This window comes from Macrosteles quadrilineatus, unplaced genomic scaffold (assembly GCF_028750875.1).
Source record: "Macrosteles quadrilineatus isolate MER2022 unplaced genomic scaffold, UCM_ALF_1.0 Scaffold_6__1_contigs__length_79288215, whole genome shotgun sequence".
Taxonomy (NCBI): domain Eukaryota; kingdom Metazoa; phylum Arthropoda; class Insecta; order Hemiptera; family Cicadellidae; genus Macrosteles; species Macrosteles quadrilineatus.
This window is the reverse complement of record NW_026542599.1, coordinates 24,957,888-24,981,312: the sequence shown is the minus strand read 5'-3', so window position 1 is coordinate 24,981,312 and position 23,425 is coordinate 24,957,888. Positions and strand designations below refer to the sequence as shown.

Genomic DNA, 23,425 nt, shown 5'->3' with positions numbered 1-23,425 from the left:
CTAGTTAAAGGTTCCGATTTAAGTTATTTTTTTTTTATTTCAGCTAAAAAAATCTTATAACACGTAGGGTAATGTAGAAAATTAGTTTCAGTAAAAAAAAAACCTATTCATTTCTAAAACTATTTGACAAGTTTGTTCAAATGTTTTTACCACATTGTGCAACGGCAATAGGAACAACACATTTCATTATCAAAACATTCAATTGATTCCTAGCACGTTTTATATACCTAGAAAAATAATTTATGAAACCTACAATTTGTTTACCTAACTATCGATATCTACAAAGTAACTTAATTCTAAAGTATAATCATATGAAATATATTATTTTAATACTATACAACATCTACATTGATGATTAACATGTGAGTTTTATGGTTTTATGTTTATTGAGACATTTCAGAATCAATTAAAATTACAAGTATCATTTCAGAAAAACAATTACATTTTTTAACAGTAAAAACAAGACAGTGTTATGTCAATTTAAAATGTTACTTGAGTCAAATCTTTTTTGGACTGAATAATAAATTTATTTTTAATACGTCAGATCAAAACTACATTATATAATTGGGCTTATTTCTAGAGATGTTCAAAACCTCTTCCATTTTACACATCCTAATATCAGCTTCCCCAAACTTAACATTTTACAACATAAACACTATCGTAAAGTAGTCATTACATTTCCACGTTAAAGTCGTAGCTAGTTTTACAATTAAAAATAACTTGTTACAACTGATACATCAACAATGAGTTGCTGTAAATGGGCATTTTTATCCTCGCCTTGCTCATAAACTTTTTAATCTTCCTAAACTGAAAATGTTACTCAGTGAAAAAGACAGCATCTTTTTGTTGCCAGCAATTATAATATACTGTCAGTACTAAAATACTATTCTACAGACCACAAGAAAATTATTGCAAAAAAAGTTAACACAATTTGTCTAGTTGAGCTTGAAAACAAAATTTTATAAATTTGACTAAGTTAAAAAATCTGTAGAAAAACTGTGGGTAATTTTCTAATTATCTTACAAGTGCTAGCTCACTTGAGTCCTTCTCAAACCTAAACCCAAAACTTATACAAACCTATCACAATTATGCACTTAATCAGTTCTTTCCAGTCTTTTCAAACTATTACTACATTAATACTTATTTCACAAATTGTAAAATATTATACCAGCACCTCAAAAAATCTGGAACTCTAAATTCCATTTACCAAAATTCAACTAGATATAAACATATTCTAAATAAATTACATCCTGCTAAAATGAATTAACTGTCTTGAAAGGACTTGATTATTAGTGATTCATATTTGATATTTCACACAGAATAAATTATGTTGGCCATCCTGCACCGCCATAATATTACTTAAATTGTGTGTTGTGATTCAAATTACATATTGTGTAATTCCATGTTTTGTCAACAAAATTTAAAATTCACAAGTGACGATCACAAGTGAATCAACATCACTGACAATTTTAACATTGCTACATGATTTTAACAACAATAATCTTGAACCAAAATTGTTACATCATAAATTTCTTTTAAAGATCTTTTCTAAGAAAGAAGGTCATTGCCCAAAAGATCCTCTTGAGAATACTCGCATCTATCTTTTTACGTGAGCACTGACAATTTTTTTATTAAATCAAACTTATCATTCAGATTCCACGAATCAGTAAAAAAATTTCTTTTAAATTTGTTTACTTTTGAAATTTAAGAAACAATCTAGAAACAGATTCTTCAACACACAGCAAGTATAATTATTGTTTTTCTTTTGAAGACAAAGAAATCCATGTGAATTAAACAGCCCTACATTTTGAATAGTGGGAAGAAAAAGTGTAATTGTCTTTGATAAAAAAATAATACTCGTGATTAAGTCTTTCTCTGTAAAATACGTTTATTCCATATTGTAACTTGCCTACTCAATCTGTTCCTTAAAACAGGATAGAATTTAATTTGAGCATCAGAAAGGTTTCAACAATAGTTATTCTACGTTTTGGTAGTATACAGGTATACTTAAAAGGGTGGAGAAAAAAAAACACTTTACATGAACAACAAAGTATTTTACCAAAAAAGTCTGTAACTGTCGAATATGTGATCTTGAAAGAACAACTTTACCATTCAATTAGAATTTGGTAAATTGTGAAATGTGAAAATAATAGATAATATGTATTTCTGTTCAAATAAACATAAACATTTACTTTCTAACCAGTCCAAAATCCTACATAAACATAACAATGACTAGTGAAGGAGAAAGAAGTATTCAAAAAGAATGATACACTGACAAAAAAATACAAATATATCCTGTGACATATTTTGTGAAAATTAAATCCTAGTATCTAAAAAATCTAAATCAAATAGCCACTCTCCTCTTGTCTTGGGTGATTTAACGGTGCCATTTTGGTAGAAACAGATTGGACAGCAATTAAAATCGCTTCTTCGCACTACGGGCCTCAGAAAACTCAGCTTAAAGGCTAAATCGCTACATGCTTACGTCAAACTAAAAAGTTCTGAGAAAAAGTAAAACACTTTTTGAAATTAAACCTACTGCAATACAAAATTTCAAGACTTTTAGACTTGACTTTCCTTAATAGGCTTTTAGAAAAAAAAGAAAAAATTGGAAAAAATATGATTCTTGGCTTCTAAAGTCCCCAAAACGTTTCTAAAACTGATATCCTTAAAACGTATGTCCTAAACTTCTCTTTACTTGAAAAGGCACTTCAATTATATTATAGTGTATCCAACTTTCTTTCTACAACTGGTGTAGAAGTCTTTATAATCATTTAACTAAAGGCTACATCAAATTTTATATTTCACAAACTAAAGAATCTTTAGTACCAATCATTATTATTAAAAAGCCAAAATAGGAATAAGATTCAAGCATATCAAAAATTGTATACACCGCTAAATATTTGTGAAAACAATGTCCATGCAATCAAAATAATATTTTCTTCAATTGCTACACTTATACACATTTCAACTAGCCTGTCGTTATGTTAGACAGTTGTATCGTGCTAGAGTTCCTGCGTTTCTTTGTGAAGCCTGGGTGTGAGGGGCTGTAGTGGCAAGTGGGGAGCCGAGCGCGAGAGGAGAAGTTGACGTTGTCGTCCTATTCTGATACTAGTCTGACTAAAGACATTTTTCGGAGTTCGGACCGCGGTGCGGAGGCGGTTCATGTTGCTCGCACGACAGTTGTGTGATGAGTATTTAAAACTAATATCGAATTTTTTTCCTAATTAAGAGGAATATGAAAATGTTTATGAATGGAGAATACCATATTTTATAAAATTCTCTATATTAAAATTTACAGTAGGCTATTTTTAATACTCCAAAATGTACTCGTTAATGAGCCAGAGATTTTTCGTAGGCAAAAGCAAGTACAAATAATGCATTACTACGTAATGCATACAAAACTATAGCTTAAATGAACCTAAAAAATTGTATTTTCACACCACTTTAAACTTAAAAATAAACAAATTAAGTTTTAAGATAATCGAACTAGCATCCTGAATGTTTTTGAAAAAGGGTGTATCTGCGATGTTGCTCGGACAGGGTGAGAGTGCAGACTGATTTTCGGCGTACTCCCACCCATACAAAACCGGTTCAGAGCCACTCTAACCACCTACCCCCAGGCTTCACCAAGAAACGCACGAGCTCTAGCAGGTTTTGAGGGATATGATATGAAGCGTTTACGATACTTAGGGTAGACACGATATAAAATTACAAACATCGTAGTCGGAAGAAGCTCTTAGTCAGTCACGGTTGAGTTGTCCGGAGAGGTAACTGGTCTTACCTTTGGTCTAGCTGTCTCCTACTGTCCTGCAATACAGATAACACTACTATGATAAGAGATAGGGGAGCGAGCTGGTCTAGCGGTTAGAGCGTGGGACTTCGGTCCCGGGTTCAAATCCCGCCAAATCGCCAATGGATTTTATCTAAGTGATAGTGCCACAACCCCTAGGTCTAGCCTGAAGTTATGTGCAAAACAATCCCGGGCTCGTGCAAAAAGCGTCTTTGGGCAAAAAAAAAAAAAAACAAAAAAAAACAACTATTTTAAGAGAGATAAGCTAACATTTTCAAACCACAAGTTTATTCCATTTTGTGTGTTTTAATCTTCAAAGGACCATTCTAGAAGTCCTCTCAACTTCTAAAGGGGATTAAAGGGGATTAAGGGGATTAAAGATCTTAGTTTTGTAAAACTAGATAGGTAATACTAGACCTTGGCACAATAATAAGCTCAAATAACTCAAACATATTCAAAATTCAAAGCCGTATTTAAATGCAGCCAAAAGAAGTATGTTTTAATTGAATACAATTCTATCATCAAGCAGCCTTTTGATATTGACCCATTTGGAAACCCAACCACTAAATAAATAAATATGTAAATGAGAGTTAAAAATACACTTACCATTTTGAAAACCATCCTAAGTGGTTGTTATGTAGGCCTCGCCTTCGAAGGCGAAGAAAGTTTCCTTCTGCAAAAAAATTGTTCAACATCAAACACTTTAAATATATAGCATTTTAATCCTAAGAAATAGAAATCAGTTGTTCCAAGCTAAAAGGATACTTCCTGTCTGATTCAGCATTTTATTCTATTGACGATTTCCTTAAAAAAATCATTTGTTACTAAAGTTTTAATAAATCAGGGTTTAGAAAAGAAAATTTAATGTCATTTTGAATTTAGGTTTTGGAAGTTCAAAAAATTATTTTCACTAAACATCAATTTTTATTAAGTCTCTTTCTAATTTAAATTCACTTATTCAATAATGTTTAATGTGTAATTAAGTGTTGTTGTGTGTTTGTTTTTATTCAATATAAATGTAGAACGAAAATGATTTTTTTAATTATGTCTCTTTCCCATATTAAAATTACAAAGCTAGGGAGCTGAGTGGGCCCACGAATACTTGAACAGAACCGGTATGGATCATAAACATAAACAAATGACGTTTTTGGCCCGAAAATAAACATTACTAGGTGAACCCGTGCGGAATAATAAATTAGGATACTATAACAACGTCGTTAGAAGTTGCATCGTTGTATCGACGTTGGTCTTGAGCTCGATTGTTGGCTGTATGCATTCTAAGTTCTTTTTGCTGTTCAGTAAGAGTATTTTGTAGGACGGAGCTCATAATGCTGAAAACTTGCGCGTATGGATTAATATCAACCAAATGATGAGTCAAAATGTGCATGAGTTCAGTGCTGCAAGAGCCATTAGCTTTGTTTAGCATTCTTCCTTGAACAGCGGTTTCGATGTTCGTAGATATAAATTTGGGCATATGTGGGATGCTCCCCTTCTGACGGTTGAAAGGTGCCAATTGAGTGATAAATTGTGTCGTGCACCTTATACATGAAAGGCCCTCCACCGTTATGTTCTTCAATTTTACCTCGAGTGCTGACCATTGCGAGCGCAGAGTTGTACGATCTAATGTTCTCTTTGCAGTTTCTGCTCAAATGATTTGCTCCATTTAAGTAGGCTCTAGATATAAAAGATTTCTCGGTATGGTGGTAGATTCACTTTTCCTTTATGGCAGCAGGATTAAAATCCTTCGCCTAGTCCTCTTTGTTCTTCTTTAAAAAGTAGCGCAGCACATTTTAATGCCATCTCGCCAAGTGAATGCTGGTGAATTCTTGTATTTGTCAGTGTAATTTTTTAAGTATAAACGTTGCCACTAACTGTTGTTCCAGCTCCTTGTCTGGGCTCCTTACGCTTTGCATTGCTTGCCGTATGTTGATTCGTCGTGTGTAATTATTTTTAAAAACATGAAAACTGTTTACATTTCAAAATCAAACCAAAACAGCTGGGATTTAATTTTTTTTTTTTTTGTAATGTATTGACATCTGTTTCAAAATATAATAACATTCAAATCAATCACAATGTTATCCTTATGGAAGGAACTTTGAGTGCACCCCACGTCCTTAAAATTATATATTTCGAAAATCTAAAGCCAGTTTGCACATAACTAAAATTCGGTTAAATTCAACTAAAAGAAAACACATAAGTGACATCGCTGTCTTAAAATAGTTAACTAAAGTACTGTAATGATATCGTTACTTCAAAGGCTACTTGATCCATACATAAATAAAAAGGGGCCAATAATCTAACCCTGAGTTATACCAATTATCATTCTCACAACAAAAAATCAATAGCATTCCAAAAACTTAAAATGTCTACACGCACCTCTTCTTCTTGGCCGACAGTGATTCTTGCCCACTATCCGAGTCGCTGTCTGACATGCTGGAATCACTGGAGTCGCTGGAGCTGGAGCTAGAGCAGCTGGAACTGTCACTGGCCACTCCAGTGTCTTGGTTCAGGTCCACCTGGTCTGCTAGGGCGGCCAGCTCGGGTTCCTTCACCTGTAACATTGCAAAAGTATCAACAAATGCCTGCAAATTAAATATTCCAAGTTTTGCTTACACATACACACATCCTCTTACGTTCTTGTTGTTCCAAGGTTTGATTGTGAACTTGGCATCTCAATCATCTATCTTTTCTTCACATGACTCTTTGTTCTAGTGCTAGAGGCTATTTGTGTTAAAATATCATAGAAGAGGTATGTAAATCATCTCAGTGGCGGCTAGCCCATAAGGACTCTTGGACGCCGCCCTCCCAACGATACATAAATAAATTACATATATTCATTATAAATATTCTTCAGTAAAATTAAATCAAAACTACTTAAACGAGTACTCAAAAACTATACAATATAAATATATCAAGTAATTTGTCATTCAATTCAGTAATGACTTATTTTTTTTATCATCCCTTGCTTAGTAAGGGCGGCGTGGACGGAGGCCAGACCGTACCATTCCCAATACACATAGTCTTATGGCAAAACAACCGAACAGCCCTGAGGGTGCCATGACGTCATTGCAATGCTTTAGAATGGGCGCTTTGGGAAGTCCCCAAGCTGGACACACACTCCCGCGGTCACGGAAACGTCATCGTCGTCACGCACAATTGCGGCAAAATCACTAAAAAATCCCACAGCCATTTGGACATCATCATTGTCTCCTGCGGTCACGGTAACTTCATTTTCATGTACGATTAGGACAAATTGAAAATTCCCGGTAAAGTACAAAATTCACGCATAATTTCCGGTTTTCCCAGGAACCCGGTAGACACCCTGCTATACAATTTGCTCCACCTACAAATATTCAATTGGTCGATAAATATTCAAGTATTCACTGATTTAAAAGTGTTAAACTCCTATGATTTTTCAACAAACAGGAAAAGAGCAAATAACAAAAATGCCAATCACCACAATCAAAACAAATATTTATCACGAATTCCTCCTTATTCTCTACCATAGTTTTCTCAAAGACAATGAAGGAATACCCACCTTCAGTCTGCGGTACCACTTGCGCGACAGCTTGGGTCGGCCACGCAGCGTCTTGTGCCATACGATGGGGAAGTTGGTCCTGCTGCAGAAGTTCTGCGTGACGGCAATGGTCGTGTCCAGATTGAGCACGACATGCCACCAGCCTCCAGGAACGAACACCGTCTCTCCCGGACCTTGTAGGATCTCCACCTGGGATAGCCGGATCATTAGAATGCAGACAACTGGGAACACTACCCAACCTACACCTCTGAGTGATCTATGATTTCATAACCCGGATAAAAGCTCTATAACTCATCTCTTGTGTTGAAAAATCAGTCATACATGAAGAGGTAAAAATAGTTATATTTTCTTCTTGATTGTTAACAAGAATTTGCTGACGATGCAAGTTATCTTAGCCACATTATTACTGCGGCAATAGGCAATCTTCTCCTATTGATCTACTTACAGGTTTACAGTCCTGTGGCCAAGACGGTAGTTGTGTCCGAGGGTAAATGACCTTGAACCACGTGATGGCTTCGTCTCTCTGCTTGCCTCCCTCGGCTGACGTCACTTTGATCAGATCTTTCGGAGTGTGCGTGGGGAACAAACACCATCTGCAAGGGCGGAAATGTTATGATCATTTACTAGACAGTTTAATTTGTAACTGAAATGAAACATTATCTGTTTCAATACAAAAATGAATTCATAATTTAACATTAGCTTCAAAAACCTCACCAAGCTTGTCTGAAATGTCCAACAACACTTAAACTCAACGGCTTTGAACTATATGATCGAGAACTCCAAACTTTATCAAACTGTGGCATGTAATTTCACAAAATAGGCTGAAATTGAATTGGTTCTATATTCTTGCAAAAAAATTTCCTCTTGTTAAGTCTCCAGAGACATTGAAACCTACCTCTTATGCCCAGATATGAGAGCGTTCCAAGCGCTAGTGCCGAGAGGGTCTATGTGTATGCCGGTGCCAGATCGTGCCGGGCCCATCACAAACCAACGGTACGGCGGTCGGCGCTCCTCTCCTGCATGTTGGAACAGGTCGTCCCTGAAGTATAGAGGTACTGTGTAGTCTTCCAACAACTTCTTTCTCCTTGCGTGCTGTTGAAAAATAGAAAAGAATGATAATACAAAGATTTTAAGAATGTAGATTCAGAGTACATGGAGACCAAGCAAAATTCTGCCTTCTTTAAACAGGACTAAGAAGGTGTGGGGGAAATCATGGTTTTCTACAAGGTCAGTCAATGCTACTGACCGCCATATTCAACTGCCTGTCTAATTTACATTTAGGCTTCTGCCTGTGATATTTTTTGTCTTCTACATTCACATCTTAGGACATAGGCTCGAGCTTGAAATTCTTTAATACCATAATTCAGGTAGGTCTAGGCCTAAAGGGTTGCGGCATCTTAACTTTAAAACTGCATTATCATTTAGATAGAATCCAGTGGTGATTAGCGGCATTTGTATCCGGGACCTCGGGGACCAAAGTCTCTAATCTTACCACTAGACTAGCTGTCCTTGTCATATTGCTTTTAGCTCTGAAAAAGACACACTACAGTTTAAATTGCAGTGCGCTTGAAAACGTAATATCTTCTATCAATTCCTGACACATCAGACACTTAATACCCATTAAACAGTCAGTATATATGCCATTATGACTGAACTCCTCAGCAGGCCTACTCTTGGTTTATGCTGATCTAGGTACATGTAGGCCTGCGCCCAATAAGTTTGTTGGCCAAGCAGGACTTTAAGTGTGATAGCCTTTATTTATAAACATTATCAACCTGATATAAAGTCAGGTAAAAAGTTAGAGAAATTCATTTACTCTACCAAACTCTCTAAGGCTGGAAGAAATCACATTGATTCTCACCTCTCCGAAACTACTGTCAAAAATGTACAACGGACTATCATCCTGAGTCACAGCCATGTAGTCGATGAAATATTTCATCTTCATCTTTACACTGTAGCCTTGGTTGTCCTCTCCGCACTTGAACTTCTGGTTGCGATACTTCTTGCCTAGCCGCTGTGGAAAACATCAAACAAATTTACTATTTAATAAACATATTTCGTATGAGATTTGTTATCTGGCAACTGAACATCATATGTACACAAACCTCTCCATGTTTTCAGAAAAATAGGCTACAAGAAGTTTTCCAAAATGATTTATCTAAAAAATCAACACTACAGTACCCTTGGCATTTATTTTGTGTTTTGGAATAAAATTATTAATTGATTAGAAAAATATCAACTGTTAATGAATTTTGAACAAAACCGTTAGCTTTCATTTTGTATAGGTAGGCCTACCGGTAGCCAACAAAATACCGGTACCTAGTCAAAAGTCAGTTATTAAATCACATGAAACATCGACATCATGCCAGTTTTTAGAGACGGAAAAATATACGAGAATTTTAAATTTACTTTACACAAAATTGAAAACTGAAACAGTGGCTTACATTACATATTACAGGCTTCATAGAAAACTAGTTTAGTGAACTTCCCTGATGATAGCTGTCTGTAATGATGTCAAAACGTCAGCTCTTGGTAGGCTAATAAGTTTATATCTGTGATTTAGTCGTACCTAGAATAGTCACTGGCCGTGAAGTCTTACTTCTTGTGTCAAGATTACTAACTTAGTTGAGCAATAGAGAATTCTGTTAATAATTGTATTTACTCAAGATCCAAAAAGCAATATCACAAATGAACACACAAGCTCTAACAAAACATCAGATACAACCAAATTTCATATTGAAATATTTACAATAAAGACCCTTCGTAAATAAATTAATTTCTCATAATTGTTTACCTCTAATGTCCACTTATAGGTGGCTTTCCAGGATTCTTGACATCCTCGAATCACTACTGGCAAATACGGCTTTTCATACTTCTCTATAAACTCTTCAGGAGAAACGCAAGACTCGTCTAATCTCTCTACTGTGTCTTTTACTTCTTTGAAGGGTTCAAATTGAACCGCGTAACCAATTAGGGACCATGCTCCTTTGTCATTAAGCTCTGAAAGAAGTTAATAAACTTAGTTAGGTATGTTAAGTTAGTCATAATAAAACAATTTATTTTTCTAAATCTAACATACATAACAAAGAGTATTGATGCCTTTGTCAATAGAGTGAGCAAGACCTTTTGACATTAGAGGCATGATAAAGGTAAAACCAGCACTCTTAAAAGGGACATTCATAAAAGATGAGAGATCTTGGAAATGATCTCTGCCGCCATGATAGTGCAACAAGTGGCACTTCAACTATTCTTTAAAGTCCAAACAATCACGTACCATCATGGAATTTTTTGAAAATACAAAAATGTAGGCCTATAGGCCTCGCTAGATTGGGTAGCCTACGGTTCTGCAGAGTACCTGCAATATAGGAATCGGATTAAATATTGATAAGTGATAAGTAGGCCTACATTACTGATTTTGATTCGGTTTAATGTAGGCTAAGTTAAAAAATTGCCTCTAAAATATTATTATTTTTCCCTATGTAAAACATCAAATTAAATGAAACTATCAAAAGGCCCTAGGCCTAATCAAAAACAAAATATACCAGCAGCCAAACCTGGCTTTGGCCTGTAAAATTATGCAATGTATAATAAGTGGTTATACAATTATTTTTTTCTGTTTTCATTTGTAGCAAACGTTTCCTTAAATTGCAACTAAAATATTAACAGCAATTAGGCTATATTATCCAGCTGATCAAACAAATGTGTTCTTCGTAAGGATAGGTAACATAGGAACTTTAAAAGCCACTGGGGAAGAGCCCAAGGGACTTTTTCAAAAAATGTAATGTCAGTTTGCAAATTAACACACCTAGACTAACAGTTTAGTATATAATAGGCCTATGTGGGGTTAAGTCTTAAAACAAAAATGCCTTATTGTTCACAAAGTTTCATGTAGCGTATTAATAATATCGATTTTATGAAGGTTTACAAACAAACAATGACTAAAACAGCAGTCAACTATAAACAAATTAAAAAAAAAAACAAAAAAAAAAACAACAATCCACGGTATAACTTAGTACAATTGCCTTGAGAAAATGGAGAAAGGGATCTTGACCTAACAACTTAACTTTTCGTCCGTAGGCTACATAAGTTAGATGTATTCACAGAGGTGATTAGCAAGACTGTTAGGTCTAAATACATAAGTTACACCACTTTTATTCCTCTTTAAACTTCTCCATAACTTAGGCCTAGTTTTATTTTATTTTTATTTGTACAAATTTTTAATTCAGGATAAGTAGACAAACCGCATTAATGTATTAATGTTAATGTACACTCATCTCCATTCTTGGCTTAAAATACCTACTTTGAATGGTCGCCGTTTCATTGAAAAGTATAAATTATTATTGTTTTTTTTTTTTTGTTTTTATTTAACTTAGGTTGCCCAAGTTATATCTCATGGTAAAATTAAATTCAATGCAATATTAATACTAAACCAAATCAATACCGATAGGCCTTGATATATTGATATTTTAAACGATAGGCCTAATTTAGTTTCTCTGTTTAACAGTAAGTTAAGCCTAAGTAAGGTTAAAATTAGCAAAATGTGTCAAAACTTGAATCACTGGTTCAGTCTGTTGGCAAACATGGATGCCAAATGTCTGATTGTAGGATTAGGTCATTTAGCCTTTGAGCTTTTGCCATAATTGGTAATAGGCCTACAGTAACTTAAGTAGGTACCCTTTAGGCTGGTTTGTGTGATTAAGGCATGCAATTTGTGCCATCTTAGATGTAATTTAGCCTCTGAAATATGGAGTAACTTAAATTAAAGGCTTGTTTTGCGTAGAGAAATAAAAAGTTGCAAAACCTGCCTGCAATTTAGGCCTAACTTACTTAAGTTACACTTTAAAAACTAATTTTAATTTAACTTAAATAGGCAAGGCATAAGTTACACTTTAAAAACTAATTTTAATTTAACTTAAATAGGCAAGGCATAAGTTAGGCCTATGCCTATGTTGAAACTTAGTAGCGTAAAGGTACGTTTTGCTTGGAGCGACAGTCGCTCGAGCGGTAATCACAGGGTGGTAAGTTAGACTGTTTTGCTTGGAGCGACAACTTCTTCCTGGCATCACCGAGACGAGTGGTACCGTCAGTGCACCTAACCTCAAAAGTGAGCACTATTAATAAATGAGATAAATTCACTAAGTAAAAATTTACAATTAGGTAAGTATTATTTAGTTATTTGTTATTAGAAACATTCAAAAATGTCCATGTCACAAGCCAAAATGTAATAAAATTACTCAATTTCTCTGTAAAATGCATTACACAAGCATCACTTGAATTAGAAATCAGTGTTATAAACAACCTCATCACAGAGTAAAAATTTTATTCCGTTTATTGTATTGTAAATTTTAAAAAATTACCAATTACATTTCATAATCCATTAATATTTTTTAATATTGAAAACTTGTTAAAATAGTGCATGAAAACAATCAGAAATGTAACTGTCGCTAAGCGACTGTCGCTCCTGACTGGTCTTGGAGCAGTACCCAGCGACTGCAGCTCGCGGCTCTAGCAACAGTAGCTCCAAACAAAACAGGACTATGCAAAACCCCTAAGATCAGTGTCCCACGACTGCCGTTGGGCAACTGTCCCACCTGTTGCTCCAAGCAAAACGTACCTTAAAAGAGTTAGGTAACTAAATAGCTATTCTATAAATGAGGTAAGTTTAGGGCCTGGGCCTAGGCCTAGCCTATGTTATTCAACATTAAAGATTGAATTCGAAATAAAGGTCGAGAATAGAGTGGTAATAACTTTCATCATAAGGCCTTTTAAGTTGATTCCAGAAAAAAAAAACTAATAATTTAGGTGTCAAAATCTTATTAGGCCTAGGCCTACTTTTAAATTAGCCTAGCTAGGGTAAGTAAGTTTATTGTCAGGCCCGGCTTTTAATCTACAAAATGTGCACATTTGCCTACACTACATTTAAGTGATAATTCTTAGAATTAGTGTTATAAGTTAACTCTGAATACTGAATACTATGGGTTTATATTGACTAAGAATTAGTTATGTACCAGAAAACGGATAATAAAAATAGCAACCTAAAAATGCCGACTTTTGAGGTTAGCTGATCTAGAAAATGTAACAATACCTGGTCTTGCTTTTCTCTTAACCTCGCGGATACGTTTTCTGGCTCTGTGTTCAAGTTTTGTTCTTTCTACATCCGTAGTCATTATTGTGATGGAATTAAGTCATTAAAAATTTCAAATTAGGTTAGATAGAAACAAGTACTACCAGTATGCTGATTTATGATTGACAGTCACCGGACGACGACAAGACGGCGACAGACAGATCGCCATGAAAAGAACAACCTGCTGCACGTCCATGAAAAATTAACAATATAAAGTGTACCACATGTAATTCATCCACGGCCGCCTTTTACATCTCACCCAGAACTAAGCACATATACATAACAACATGTAAATGTCCGATTTTCAATTTGACCATGTACACCTTGACAATTTTGAAACTCAAGCTTTGTAGCACAACGGAGAAAATAAAAAAAATGTAAATAATTTTTTTAAAAAGTTTTATTTATTTTGATACTTATTCTATTTGTTAAAGGAAAACTGTTTCAGTTTGTTTGTTTATATGTTGATTAAAATTGGCAAATTTATGAATTTCATCCTTAATTATTTATATTTGGCAAAATAAACACTTTTACATTACCCTTTCCACCCCTTACCCGTAGCCACAAACAAGTAGGTACTCATTAAATCTTATTTTATTTTAAATCAGGAATAAAATTAATATATTATGCCTTCTTATGGTAATATATTTTATTAAGTCACTAATATATTTTTTAAATACCGCATTGCATTTTATAATCCTAAAAATTTTGTTTTATTAGTTTTTTGTTTTATTACTCTGAGGTATGCACGATTTGTTTTTCAGGATTAATTTTGCCAACAGTGTCATTTAGAGGCTTCTGATTGACTATAACCATTGACTATATAACCACAATGTTGTGGTTATATAGTCAATGCTATAACGAAGGTTTAGTAATTGAAAAATTATTTTTGTCATAGAATGAAAAATTATAAATGCCTCAAATTCAATTTTATATTTTTTTATTATGAAATTAAACCGTCATAACCTAACCAAACCAACCAAACGTGCTGACAATGAAAAAATCTAATGAAGGTTTATTAATCGAAAAATTAGTTCTGTTCATAAAATAAAATTATAAATGCCTCAAATCCTATTTTATAATTTTTGATTATAAAATAAAATTAAACTATCATAACCTAACCAAACTAACCAGACTTGCTAATAATGAAAAATCAAATGAAGATTTAACCGAAAAAAATATTTCTGTTCATAAAATAAAACTATAAATGGGTCAAATTCAATTTCATAATGTTTTAATTATAAAATTAAACCGTCATAACCTAACCTAACCAACCAAACTTGTTGATAATGAAAAAATCCAATACAAAAAATAGTGTAACGGGTGGGATTCGAACCCAGGTCCTTCGGATCACCAGCCCAGTACTCAATCCACTACACCACCGAGGGCCGTTGGCATCAACCGTATCGTCGCGGTAATGATGTTCTCTCAGCCAATCAGAAGCCTCAAAATAATACTGTAGGCAACACTAATCCTGAAATAAATATTCAGCCTGAGGCCTCGGGTACGATACGAGCGGCGAGCGGTGAGCGGCAAGCGGCGAGCGGCAACCTGAGCGGCACGTAAGCGGCGGGGGTGGCTACGATACAAGCGGCACATTTATAACGCTCATCAAATATCCCCAGTTTTATGAGTCAGTTTAGTCGAAAATGGTAAACTATGCTTACCTGCAAGAATGATTGCAACTATTGTTGCTATCAGACAATTGTTTGCCTTTAAAGAAAAACTTAGTTTTTTTGAAAAACCTTAACCCTAACCTGGTCCCATACTTTTCTGGTGACTGAAGTGTTTTAAAACTTCCGTGATGATCATTGCACAAACATTCCCTGGACTGCACCTCACGTATCGACCCGTATCGCATGTTTGCTGCTGTTTCTCTGTCATTTTAGGCCGAACTGAAGCATGACTCACCTGAGCGGCGAGCGGCGTTTTCGCGAAAATCGGTTTTGACTTGGAACCATGAGCGGCGCTGAGCGGTGCCGCTCACCGCCGCTCGCCGCTCAGACGTATCGTGGCCACCCTCAACAAATTTACACGCAACTAAATGAGACCCGATGTCAGAGCGGCGCCGCTCATGCCGCTCGCCGCTCACCGCTCGCCGCTCGCCGCTCGTATCGTACCCGGGGCCTGAGGCATCAGGTTCAGGTATCATCATCGCCATCGGACTCGGTTTCGGTTGTCGGTTCGTTTTGTTGTTGTTTCGTTCGGTTCGGTTGGTAGCGGTAGCGGTGGATGGTGGTACATCAAGCTAACCTTAACCTGTCTGTTCCCTTGTCGTTTCCAGCACAATTTTGTATTGTTGAGAATATTGACAGAAAGTTAAGTTTTGTATTATACTAAAACTGACATTAAGGATATTCATTAATTTGTTGTAACATGGCAGATGTCTTAGAACTTGACAATGCCGAAGAGTTTGAAGTTGACGACGAAGGAGATCGTAAGTAAACTGGCCTTCCTAATCTTATTATCCTTTAATTTAATTCTTCAATATGCTAGAAGGGATAGGCCTAGGCTACATGAAGAAAACTTTTGAAACAGTGATGTATGGTTGTACAATATTTCGACCCAACTGGGCTTTCTCTCATTCTGATATTTTGGGATTTGATCCTAGTCCATTTTAGGCCTAACTTGGGACGATCTTTTGATAATAATCATACGGGCCTAATGCTTTCACGCTTAGATTGCCTAAGTTTAAGTTATTGGTAAATCAAAGAGTAAACAAACCCAGCATAATCCAACACAACCACATGATTAACACGCTTGCTGTGGTACCGGTACGTACGTCGAATGGCGGGCGTATCCCCAGTGTGGCGCAGCCCTCAGCGTCGAACAAACCCGATTGCCGCGTGTGATTTGCTTTCCAATTTTGGTCTGACGAATAGCAAATAACGTGCGGGGATGTCCTGCTTTACAACGAGAGTTAACGTAGTTCGCTAAACACCCACAGATAGCAGCACTGCTTGGAACGTAGCCGGTCCCATTGGTATTGTAGCCTATTGGCAAATGGAGGGAAAAAGATGGGACAAAAAGTAGATTTTTGAGATTGCCAGACGGGGATTTTACGGGGAAATTTACTACCAACCTACACCACAACAAAATGCAAGTCACATACTATACACTCTAACGTGGTATAGGTCCGCTTTCGGCCGACGCTAGTGCAAAAACGAAGATATACAAAAGGCATTGTCGAGCGTTCCCGATGGGGTACGGACGCACCGTACCCGATCGGGAACGGCCGACTCTACGTGTTAAAAGTTACGTTAATATGGTTTAACCATGGTCTACTTTGCCAGAATCATTATCCTAAATGAAAGTTTGGGCTTGGTGCTCTCTTTTCCTAAGACTAGAAATACTCTAGCTGGGATAAACATAGACCTTGTACGTCCCATGCCATGGTTCATTCCCACAATTAATCCCATGTTCATTGTTATCATTTTGTGAAACCGTCTCACATGTATTTTGTCATCGTGTTATGGATGTAAGTTACTGTCACTGCGGCAAATTTTTTACTGCTTGTTTTCCTTTCAATATTCCTGTAGGCCTACAGTCCATATTCTTTACTCATTGTCTTGTATTAGCATTGTATGGTAGCCTATTTTCAATTTCTCTTGTTAGCCATCTAAGCTCGCTTTCAATTGTAAATTGGTGTTACACCGTTGGAATGTAAATAATAGGCCTACCAGGCAAAGAAACCTGCTTGGTGTTCCCCACTTTAAGATGACGAAGAAGGGAATTAATTAAATTAATAACAAATAACCTGTATTCTAACAAAATAAGTTACATTGGGTAGGCGTGGGCTATACAAGTAGGCCTATCACTAAGATTTATTAACTTAAAATGGAAAATCTATTAGGCTAAATAAGCTTAGGCCTATGTCATAATAATCACCATAATTCTACGTTTTCATGTGGTTGGCCCCCTAACTTAGTTGGAGATTTAATGATCGTAATTTGGTTTTTCTAAGGAAACAGTTCAAACCCTGATCTTATTGCTAGCGATGTTAGTATCCATATGTTGTTAGGCTATTAATTGTTTGAAAAATGGCTTCTGGGACCCAAAATTGATCCTGCATCTGGGATTAAACCAGCAACCCTCAGATTTTAAGACAAGCAATTTAACTATGAGCAGCAACCTTGGCAGTTGAGGGTTGGTTTAAGTTTATAAATGGATGTCATGGTGTTAGCCTCCGAATCACTTTAGTTAATAAAAATGGTTTAAATACCTTTAACTGTCAGGTGATCCTTTGAGTAGTATATTACACTACTGCAGTTTCAGCCCTCAGGGGGCTTTCTTCAGGTGTCGAAGGAGGTCAAAATTTTTCATTCATACGAATTCGTCACATTAAAACTACGAGAACACAAATACGACTACGGACACGAACACGAACACGAACATAAAAAACGAATACACACGTAAGAGTCACAAACATTTCCCATGGGTTAATTGATGCGCGACGCGTGCGAGGAGCTAGCCTAGACTAGCGTTATCATTGTTGCAGTCCTTTGTCCACCCCCTCCCTTATCTTTTGTTGCTGATAGTGGAAGAGTTTGAAATATATAAGGCCGTCAAAAAAGAACCCCAGAATGTACTAAATGAACAAAGAGGGTTCAAATCGAACATTATATATGAATCAGCATTGAAGTTGGCAGAACGGTCGGTTCCACTATCAGCAACAAAAGATAAGGGAGGGGGTGGACAAAGGACTGCAACAATGATAACGCTAGTCTAGGCTAGCTCCTCGCACGCGTCGCGCATCAATTAACCCATGGGAAATGTTTGTGACTCTTACGTGTGTATTCGTTTTTTATGTTCGTGTTCGTGTTCGTGTCCGTAGTCGTATTTGTGTTCTCGTAGTTTTAATGTGACGAATTCGTATGAATGAAAAATTTTGACCTCCTTCGACACCTGAAGAAAGCCCCCTGAGGGCTGAAACTGCAGTAGTGTAATATACTACTCAAAGGATCACCTGACAGTTAAAGGTATTTAAACCATTTTTATTATAAATGGAGCCCTTGTTTGTTTTCTTGTAGGCTAATACTTAACTTATTGATATCTGTTTTAGAGGGCATTGCTCGTCTCAAAGATAAGGCGAAGAAGAGGAAAGGTAGAGGTTTTGGTGGAGAGAAGAGTGCAAGGGAAGAAGTTAGAGACTATGAGACAATGGACGTGGAAGATGACGAGGACCCCGGCCCACAGAGATGTAAGTAAATTATAAGCTTTAAATTGAAGCAGGAATTTTTGTTGGTATATTACAATGGCTGTCCAAGAAATTAACTGACACTTTGATATAAGAACATTACTACTTATTAACATACTGGTACATTTTAAGGGGACTCAATTTTTTCATTTAAGATACGATATTCGAAATTCAGTTTTTCATGCTGTAATGATAGTCTACTCTCAGTGTGGAAATATACTGCTTGTATACCAACCTACTTTTTAGTGTCTATGCCAGTAGCATTTTTTAAAGAAGGCAGGCTATGACACATCTTTATATTAATGGAAAGCCATCCAAACCCATTTAATTTGTTTAGATACCGGTAAGCCTATCCACTTGAAGTCTGAGAAACTGATCACTAGGTTAGCAAAGCAATACACTCAATTACACTAACTTTTATTGCTAGTTTTTTTTGTAATCAGGGCTAATTACCTATTTTAACAATTGATAGGTATTTTATTTGTTGAGATTCTATTTGACAATTTATGTTACAGTAGTATAAACTCCAGACTGTCATAGCCTAAACATGTTTCAGCTGTGGAGGGGTGGATTCTTTTTGTCACTTCAGTACATGAAGAAGCTCAAGAAGATGACATTCATGACAAATTTTCAGAGTTCGGTGACATCAAAAATATTCATCTGAATTTGGACCGAAGAACAGGTTTTCTTAAGGTAAGTTCATATTCCTAGGGGATCTGTATTCCTTCTAAAAATATTAACAAGTGGTTTCTAATTGTTACAATTTTTCTAACCTTCTCCCATTTACGGCACAGAATTCTGCAGGAATTGGCTACCCTCATAATCCTCTTTTAATGTTTTTGAACATTCTTCTCTCCCCTCTATTTATTGCGCCTAGGTGTTTATTAGCCATTTGTGTTTTGTTTTCTGTTATTATTCGTGTCCTTTTCTTAATTTAATTGGCATTTAGTTTGAATTTACCTCATTAAGTTAATCGAAACCGTATAAGTTAGATCGATCTCACTTATGTAGGGTTAAATACATGAGAAAACTGTCCATTAGCTACAATTTTAACCCTTCCCGGACTATAGGCCTATATATCATCCGCTTATCTATTTTGGCTCCGCAGACAGTAGGCGGATCCGCCAATTATTACTATTGTTATAGTTGATTTTATATAACAACATTAATCTTTGTAAAAAACATCAGTTTGGAAAAAAACAATGTACAGTAGAGTCCCGCAAACTCGGCACTTGATAACTCGGCCATCACCTGGCTCAGAAAATTAATGATTTTTTGAGTCCGAGTTAATCATGGACTCAATCCAGCTTAAGTAAAATGATTTGCAATTGGTACTAAGGATTTGTTGTACTATATCTGATGACTTAATACTGACTTGTAATATAAATATAAATAAAAAGGGCAGTTAAAAGATTAAAAACTGTATTGTTCTTATTTTTAACCCTAGTTCCCAATAACCCGGCATTTCACAAACTCAGCACCCTTCCAGTCCACATTACGCCGAGTTTGCGGGACTCTACTGTATTAGGAATGTTATTCTAGACAAATATGAAATTTAATTTACAATTTTTTTAATAATGTAACAAAAAAATAAGCAAAAAAATTTGAAAAAAGGATAAAAAAATTATTTTGGACAAAAGTGCTGCATAGGTAAAATATTTTCAACATTCTATAAATTATAGAGAGAAAAATAAAGTTTTTAGTTTCCATCCAAATATAATAATTTTGCTGTCTGTTTACTTACACACTATAGGCAGTCCGGGAAGGGTTGATAAGTAAGAAAACTGATGTTTCCATCCAATTTTGTATTACTAATCTGAGGTTTGCCCTGTGACTGTTTGGTGGTTATTGAGCACTAGTTTAAAAACTCTATTAACATTGCTTGTTTACAGGGATACGCTCTCGTGGAGTACGAGTCGTACAAGGAAGCCGCTGCCGCCAGAGAGGCTCTGGACCAATCAGAAATTCTTGGACAGAAAATCGGAGTTGACTGGAGCTTTGTCAAAGGTCCAAAGAAGTAAGTATATTGTTTCTTTTATTATTTACTATTTTGTTAAGTAAGATAGCATGAGGTCACAACTTGAAAGATGGATCATTGTTGAATACCAACATCAATCTTTATTTTAAGTAACAGCGACGTTTATTTTTAATGCGATGGAGTTTAGATGCTTTACCAGAGAAAATTAAGAATACAGGGGCTTCAGATTCTTTAAAACCCCTCATTACCCTATACATATGGTACTGGTACTAAGACCGTTTAAATAGTTGGATAAAAAGTAGTTAATAATTAATTGACTTCAGTTTTTAAAGTTACAATGGTTTTGTAATAAAAATAAAAATAAATAACCGTATAGACGTGAATTACACATACTCTAGTTTACTGTAGTATTATAATTAACTACAGTGCAGGGAAAACACTACAGTAAAATCGGCAAACAGTAGTATTTATTCAATACAGCTGCCTCCACACAAATTTTTCATTGCGATAACTAGTCTTCTACCTACTGAATCCAAATAAAATAATTTACTTTTTACCGCAGTTGGAAATTACTAGGCAATATCACTGTTCAAATATGACCTTGAGGTCTACCATCAGCAGTTTAATTAGTCTGCCAGTATATGGCAACTTTTCTTTCTATAAATAATTGCAACACGTCAAACATGTATACAGTAGAACCTCTTTAATCCGAACCCCTGTAATCTGAACGTCCACTAATCCGAACGCCTCATTGCTGTACTCTATATACAGAACAGTAGTTCTTTATTGTATACTGTATTTATTGATATACGCACCGTAATTATTTCTATTGTAATGTACAGTACTGTTTATTCCCTATGTTTACTACTGTACAGTAGAACCTCTTTAATCCGAACCCCTGTAATCCGAACGTCCACTAATCCGAACGCCTCAATGCTGTACTCTATACACAGTGCAGTAGTTCTTTATTGTATACTGTATTTATTGATATACGCACCGTAATTATTTCAACTGTAATGTACAGTACTGTTTATTCCCAATGTTTACTACTGTATTAAATAAACACTGTATTTTACTTTATAAAGCATTTTCCACTTTTCCCTAGCTATTGTTATGTAAAAACAACAATATGTTCTGTAATCCGAACTATTCAATAGTCCGAACTACCCCCAGTCCCAATTAGTTTGGATTAAAGAGGTTCTACTGTATTAAATAAGCACTGTATTTTACTTTATAAAGCACTAGCTGGCCCGACAGACGTCGTCCTGTCCTAATGTGGTTTTATGTCACATGCTCGTTCATTTTCAAGATGAGCCCGTTCGCATGGCTCAATAACGTCCTGGTTGAAGTTCGTTCGCTACGCTCACTCACCTTTAGGTTGGAGCTCGTTCGCTGCGCTCACTTGCCTTCAGGTTAGCTCGTTCGCTACGCTAACTCGCCTCCAGGTTGAAGTTTGTTCGCTACGCTCACTCACCTTTTGGTTGCAAATTAGCTGTTCTCATAATTTAAAAAAATATAGTGCTGCACCCTGTTAGTAAACCTATTAACTTTTTAATGCTATTGAACATCACAGAATCAGATAGTTTAGTTGAACCAGCTGTTAAGATTCTTTAATTCCATTTAAATATGAGCACTCATAAGGTTAACATGGGAAACTCCAGAGCCACTGGGGCGGAGCCCTTTTGACGGATCTGCACCAGACTTCACACAAACCATCCTTGAATGATGCTTAATAATGCCTGAAAGTTTCATTACAATCTGTCGAGCGGTTTTGGAGTCCATAAAGGACAAACATACATTGGATTTTATATATATAGATTTTTCACTTTTCCCTAGCTATTGTTATATAAAAACAACAATATGTTCTGTAATCCGAACTATTCACTAGTCCGAACTACCCCCGGTCCCAATTAGTTTGGAGTAAAGAGGTTTTACTGTAGATTCTATGTTCTTCTCTTCTGATAATTAAACTGTAACTGTTTTTTCAGGACAAGAAGAAGCCGAAGGAGGAGATGAAGTTTTTTAGCGAAAAGCAAATAAATGTGCTACATTATTTTGACATTTTAAGTGTATTATACTTCACTGTCCTGTGTTTTTATTGAGATGTATTCGTTTAAGAAATCTTTTTTAAAAGTTTTATTTTACTGTAGTTCAGTTTTTTTTTTTTCAAACCCACATTTTTCACCTCAATTGTAGACAGTGCAGTTGGTTTGGTAGTGTGTAACTTTCTTGTAGTTTACCAAACCTTAGTTGAATAATATTTAGTTTTAGGCCTTGCTGTTTCTTACATTTAATAAAGTTTTCGACCGTCAATTCTGTTTTTTTCTAAGTTTCCCTGTAGTATAGTTATTATGGTGGCCTAGTAAAGATATTTGCAAGAATGTTGTTTAAGACGAGAATGTTGCACACCCTATAAACAGTGGACAGCTCAGGCGTATACACAGACTATATACAGTCAATGGTTCAGTCAACTGACGGGATGGATAGAATCTTTATGAGTTGCATTTCAAATCAAGCATTATGCAACTTTTTATCCAGCGTTACCAAGTGACAGTTTGTGACCATAAAAAACTTGTATTAAAAATAGAAATAAACATAAATCTGGATTCTGATTGTCTTTAAGATATTTGAAGCTTGAATAAACATATAAGAACGACTGCATAAAATTAAACATGTCGGGAATATACAATGTGTTTAGCGATTTATTACATTTAAATGAGACGACAGCTCAACGCAGGTACTCTAAAACTATGCTGTGGCTTTCATTATGTGTTGCTCGAAGCTTTTGTATAAAA

The 23,425-nt window shown here is 35.6% G+C and overlaps 2 protein-coding genes across 2 annotated transcripts; one reads left to right on the top strand and one right to left on the bottom strand.

Annotated features, from left to right (window-relative positions):
* Positions 1-3,619: 3,619 nt before the first annotated feature.
* Positions 3,620-13,593, bottom strand: LOC128996776 (bifunctional arginine demethylase and lysyl-hydroxylase PSR-like). The gene is made up of 9 exons (XM_054422239.1): positions 13,417-13,593; positions 10,126-10,331; positions 9,193-9,345; positions 8,227-8,423; positions 7,777-7,924; positions 7,332-7,520; positions 6,170-6,345; positions 4,400-4,466; positions 3,620-3,810 (listed from the first exon to the last, which is right to left on the bottom strand). The coding sequence occupies exons 1-8, from the start codon at positions 13,496-13,498 to the stop codon at positions 4,427-4,429; spliced, it is 1,191 nt and encodes a 396-aa protein (XP_054278214.1). The 5' UTR covers positions 13,499-13,593; the 3' UTR covers positions 3,620-3,810; positions 4,400-4,426.
* Positions 13,594-15,680: 2,087 nt separating this feature from the next.
* On the top strand, positions 15,681-22,943 carry LOC128996919 (RNA-binding protein 8A-like). Its single transcript, XM_054422454.1, has 5 exons — positions 15,681-15,892; positions 18,518-18,655; positions 19,209-19,345; positions 20,545-20,669; positions 22,619-22,943. The coding sequence occupies exons 1-5, from the start codon at positions 15,832-15,834 to the stop codon at positions 22,644-22,646; spliced, it is 489 nt and encodes a 162-aa protein (XP_054278429.1). The 5' UTR covers positions 15,681-15,831; the 3' UTR covers positions 22,647-22,943.
* The last annotated feature ends 482 nt before the right edge of the window (positions 22,944-23,425 follow it).

Excerpts from the sequence above, each read along its gene's own strand:
- LOC128996776 (XM_054422239.1), bottom strand. The coding sequence starts at position 13,498 with ATGACTACGGATGTAGAAAGAACAAAACTTGAACACAGAGCCAGAAAA. Across the intron at positions 9,346-10,125 it reads CCTATAAGTGGACATTAGAG|CGGCTAGGCAAGAAGTATCG; the intron begins GTAAACAATTAT and ends TGTTTTCCACAG. Across the intron at positions 7,925-8,226 it reads CTCATATCTGGGCATAAGAG|ATGGTGTTTGTTCCCCACGC; the intron begins GTAGGTTTCAAT and ends CCGCCCTTGCAG.
- LOC128996919 (XM_054422454.1), top strand. The coding sequence starts at position 15,832 with ATGGCAGATGTCTTAGAACTTGACAATGCCGAAGAGTTTGAAGTTGAC. Across the intron at positions 15,893-18,517 it reads AGTTGACGACGAAGGAGATC|AGGGCATTGCTCGTCTCAAA; the intron begins GTAAGTAAACTG and ends TATCTGTTTTAG. Across the intron at positions 18,656-19,208 it reads GGACCCCGGCCCACAGAGAT|CTGTGGAGGGGTGGATTCTT; the intron begins GTAAGTAAATTA and ends AACATGTTTCAG.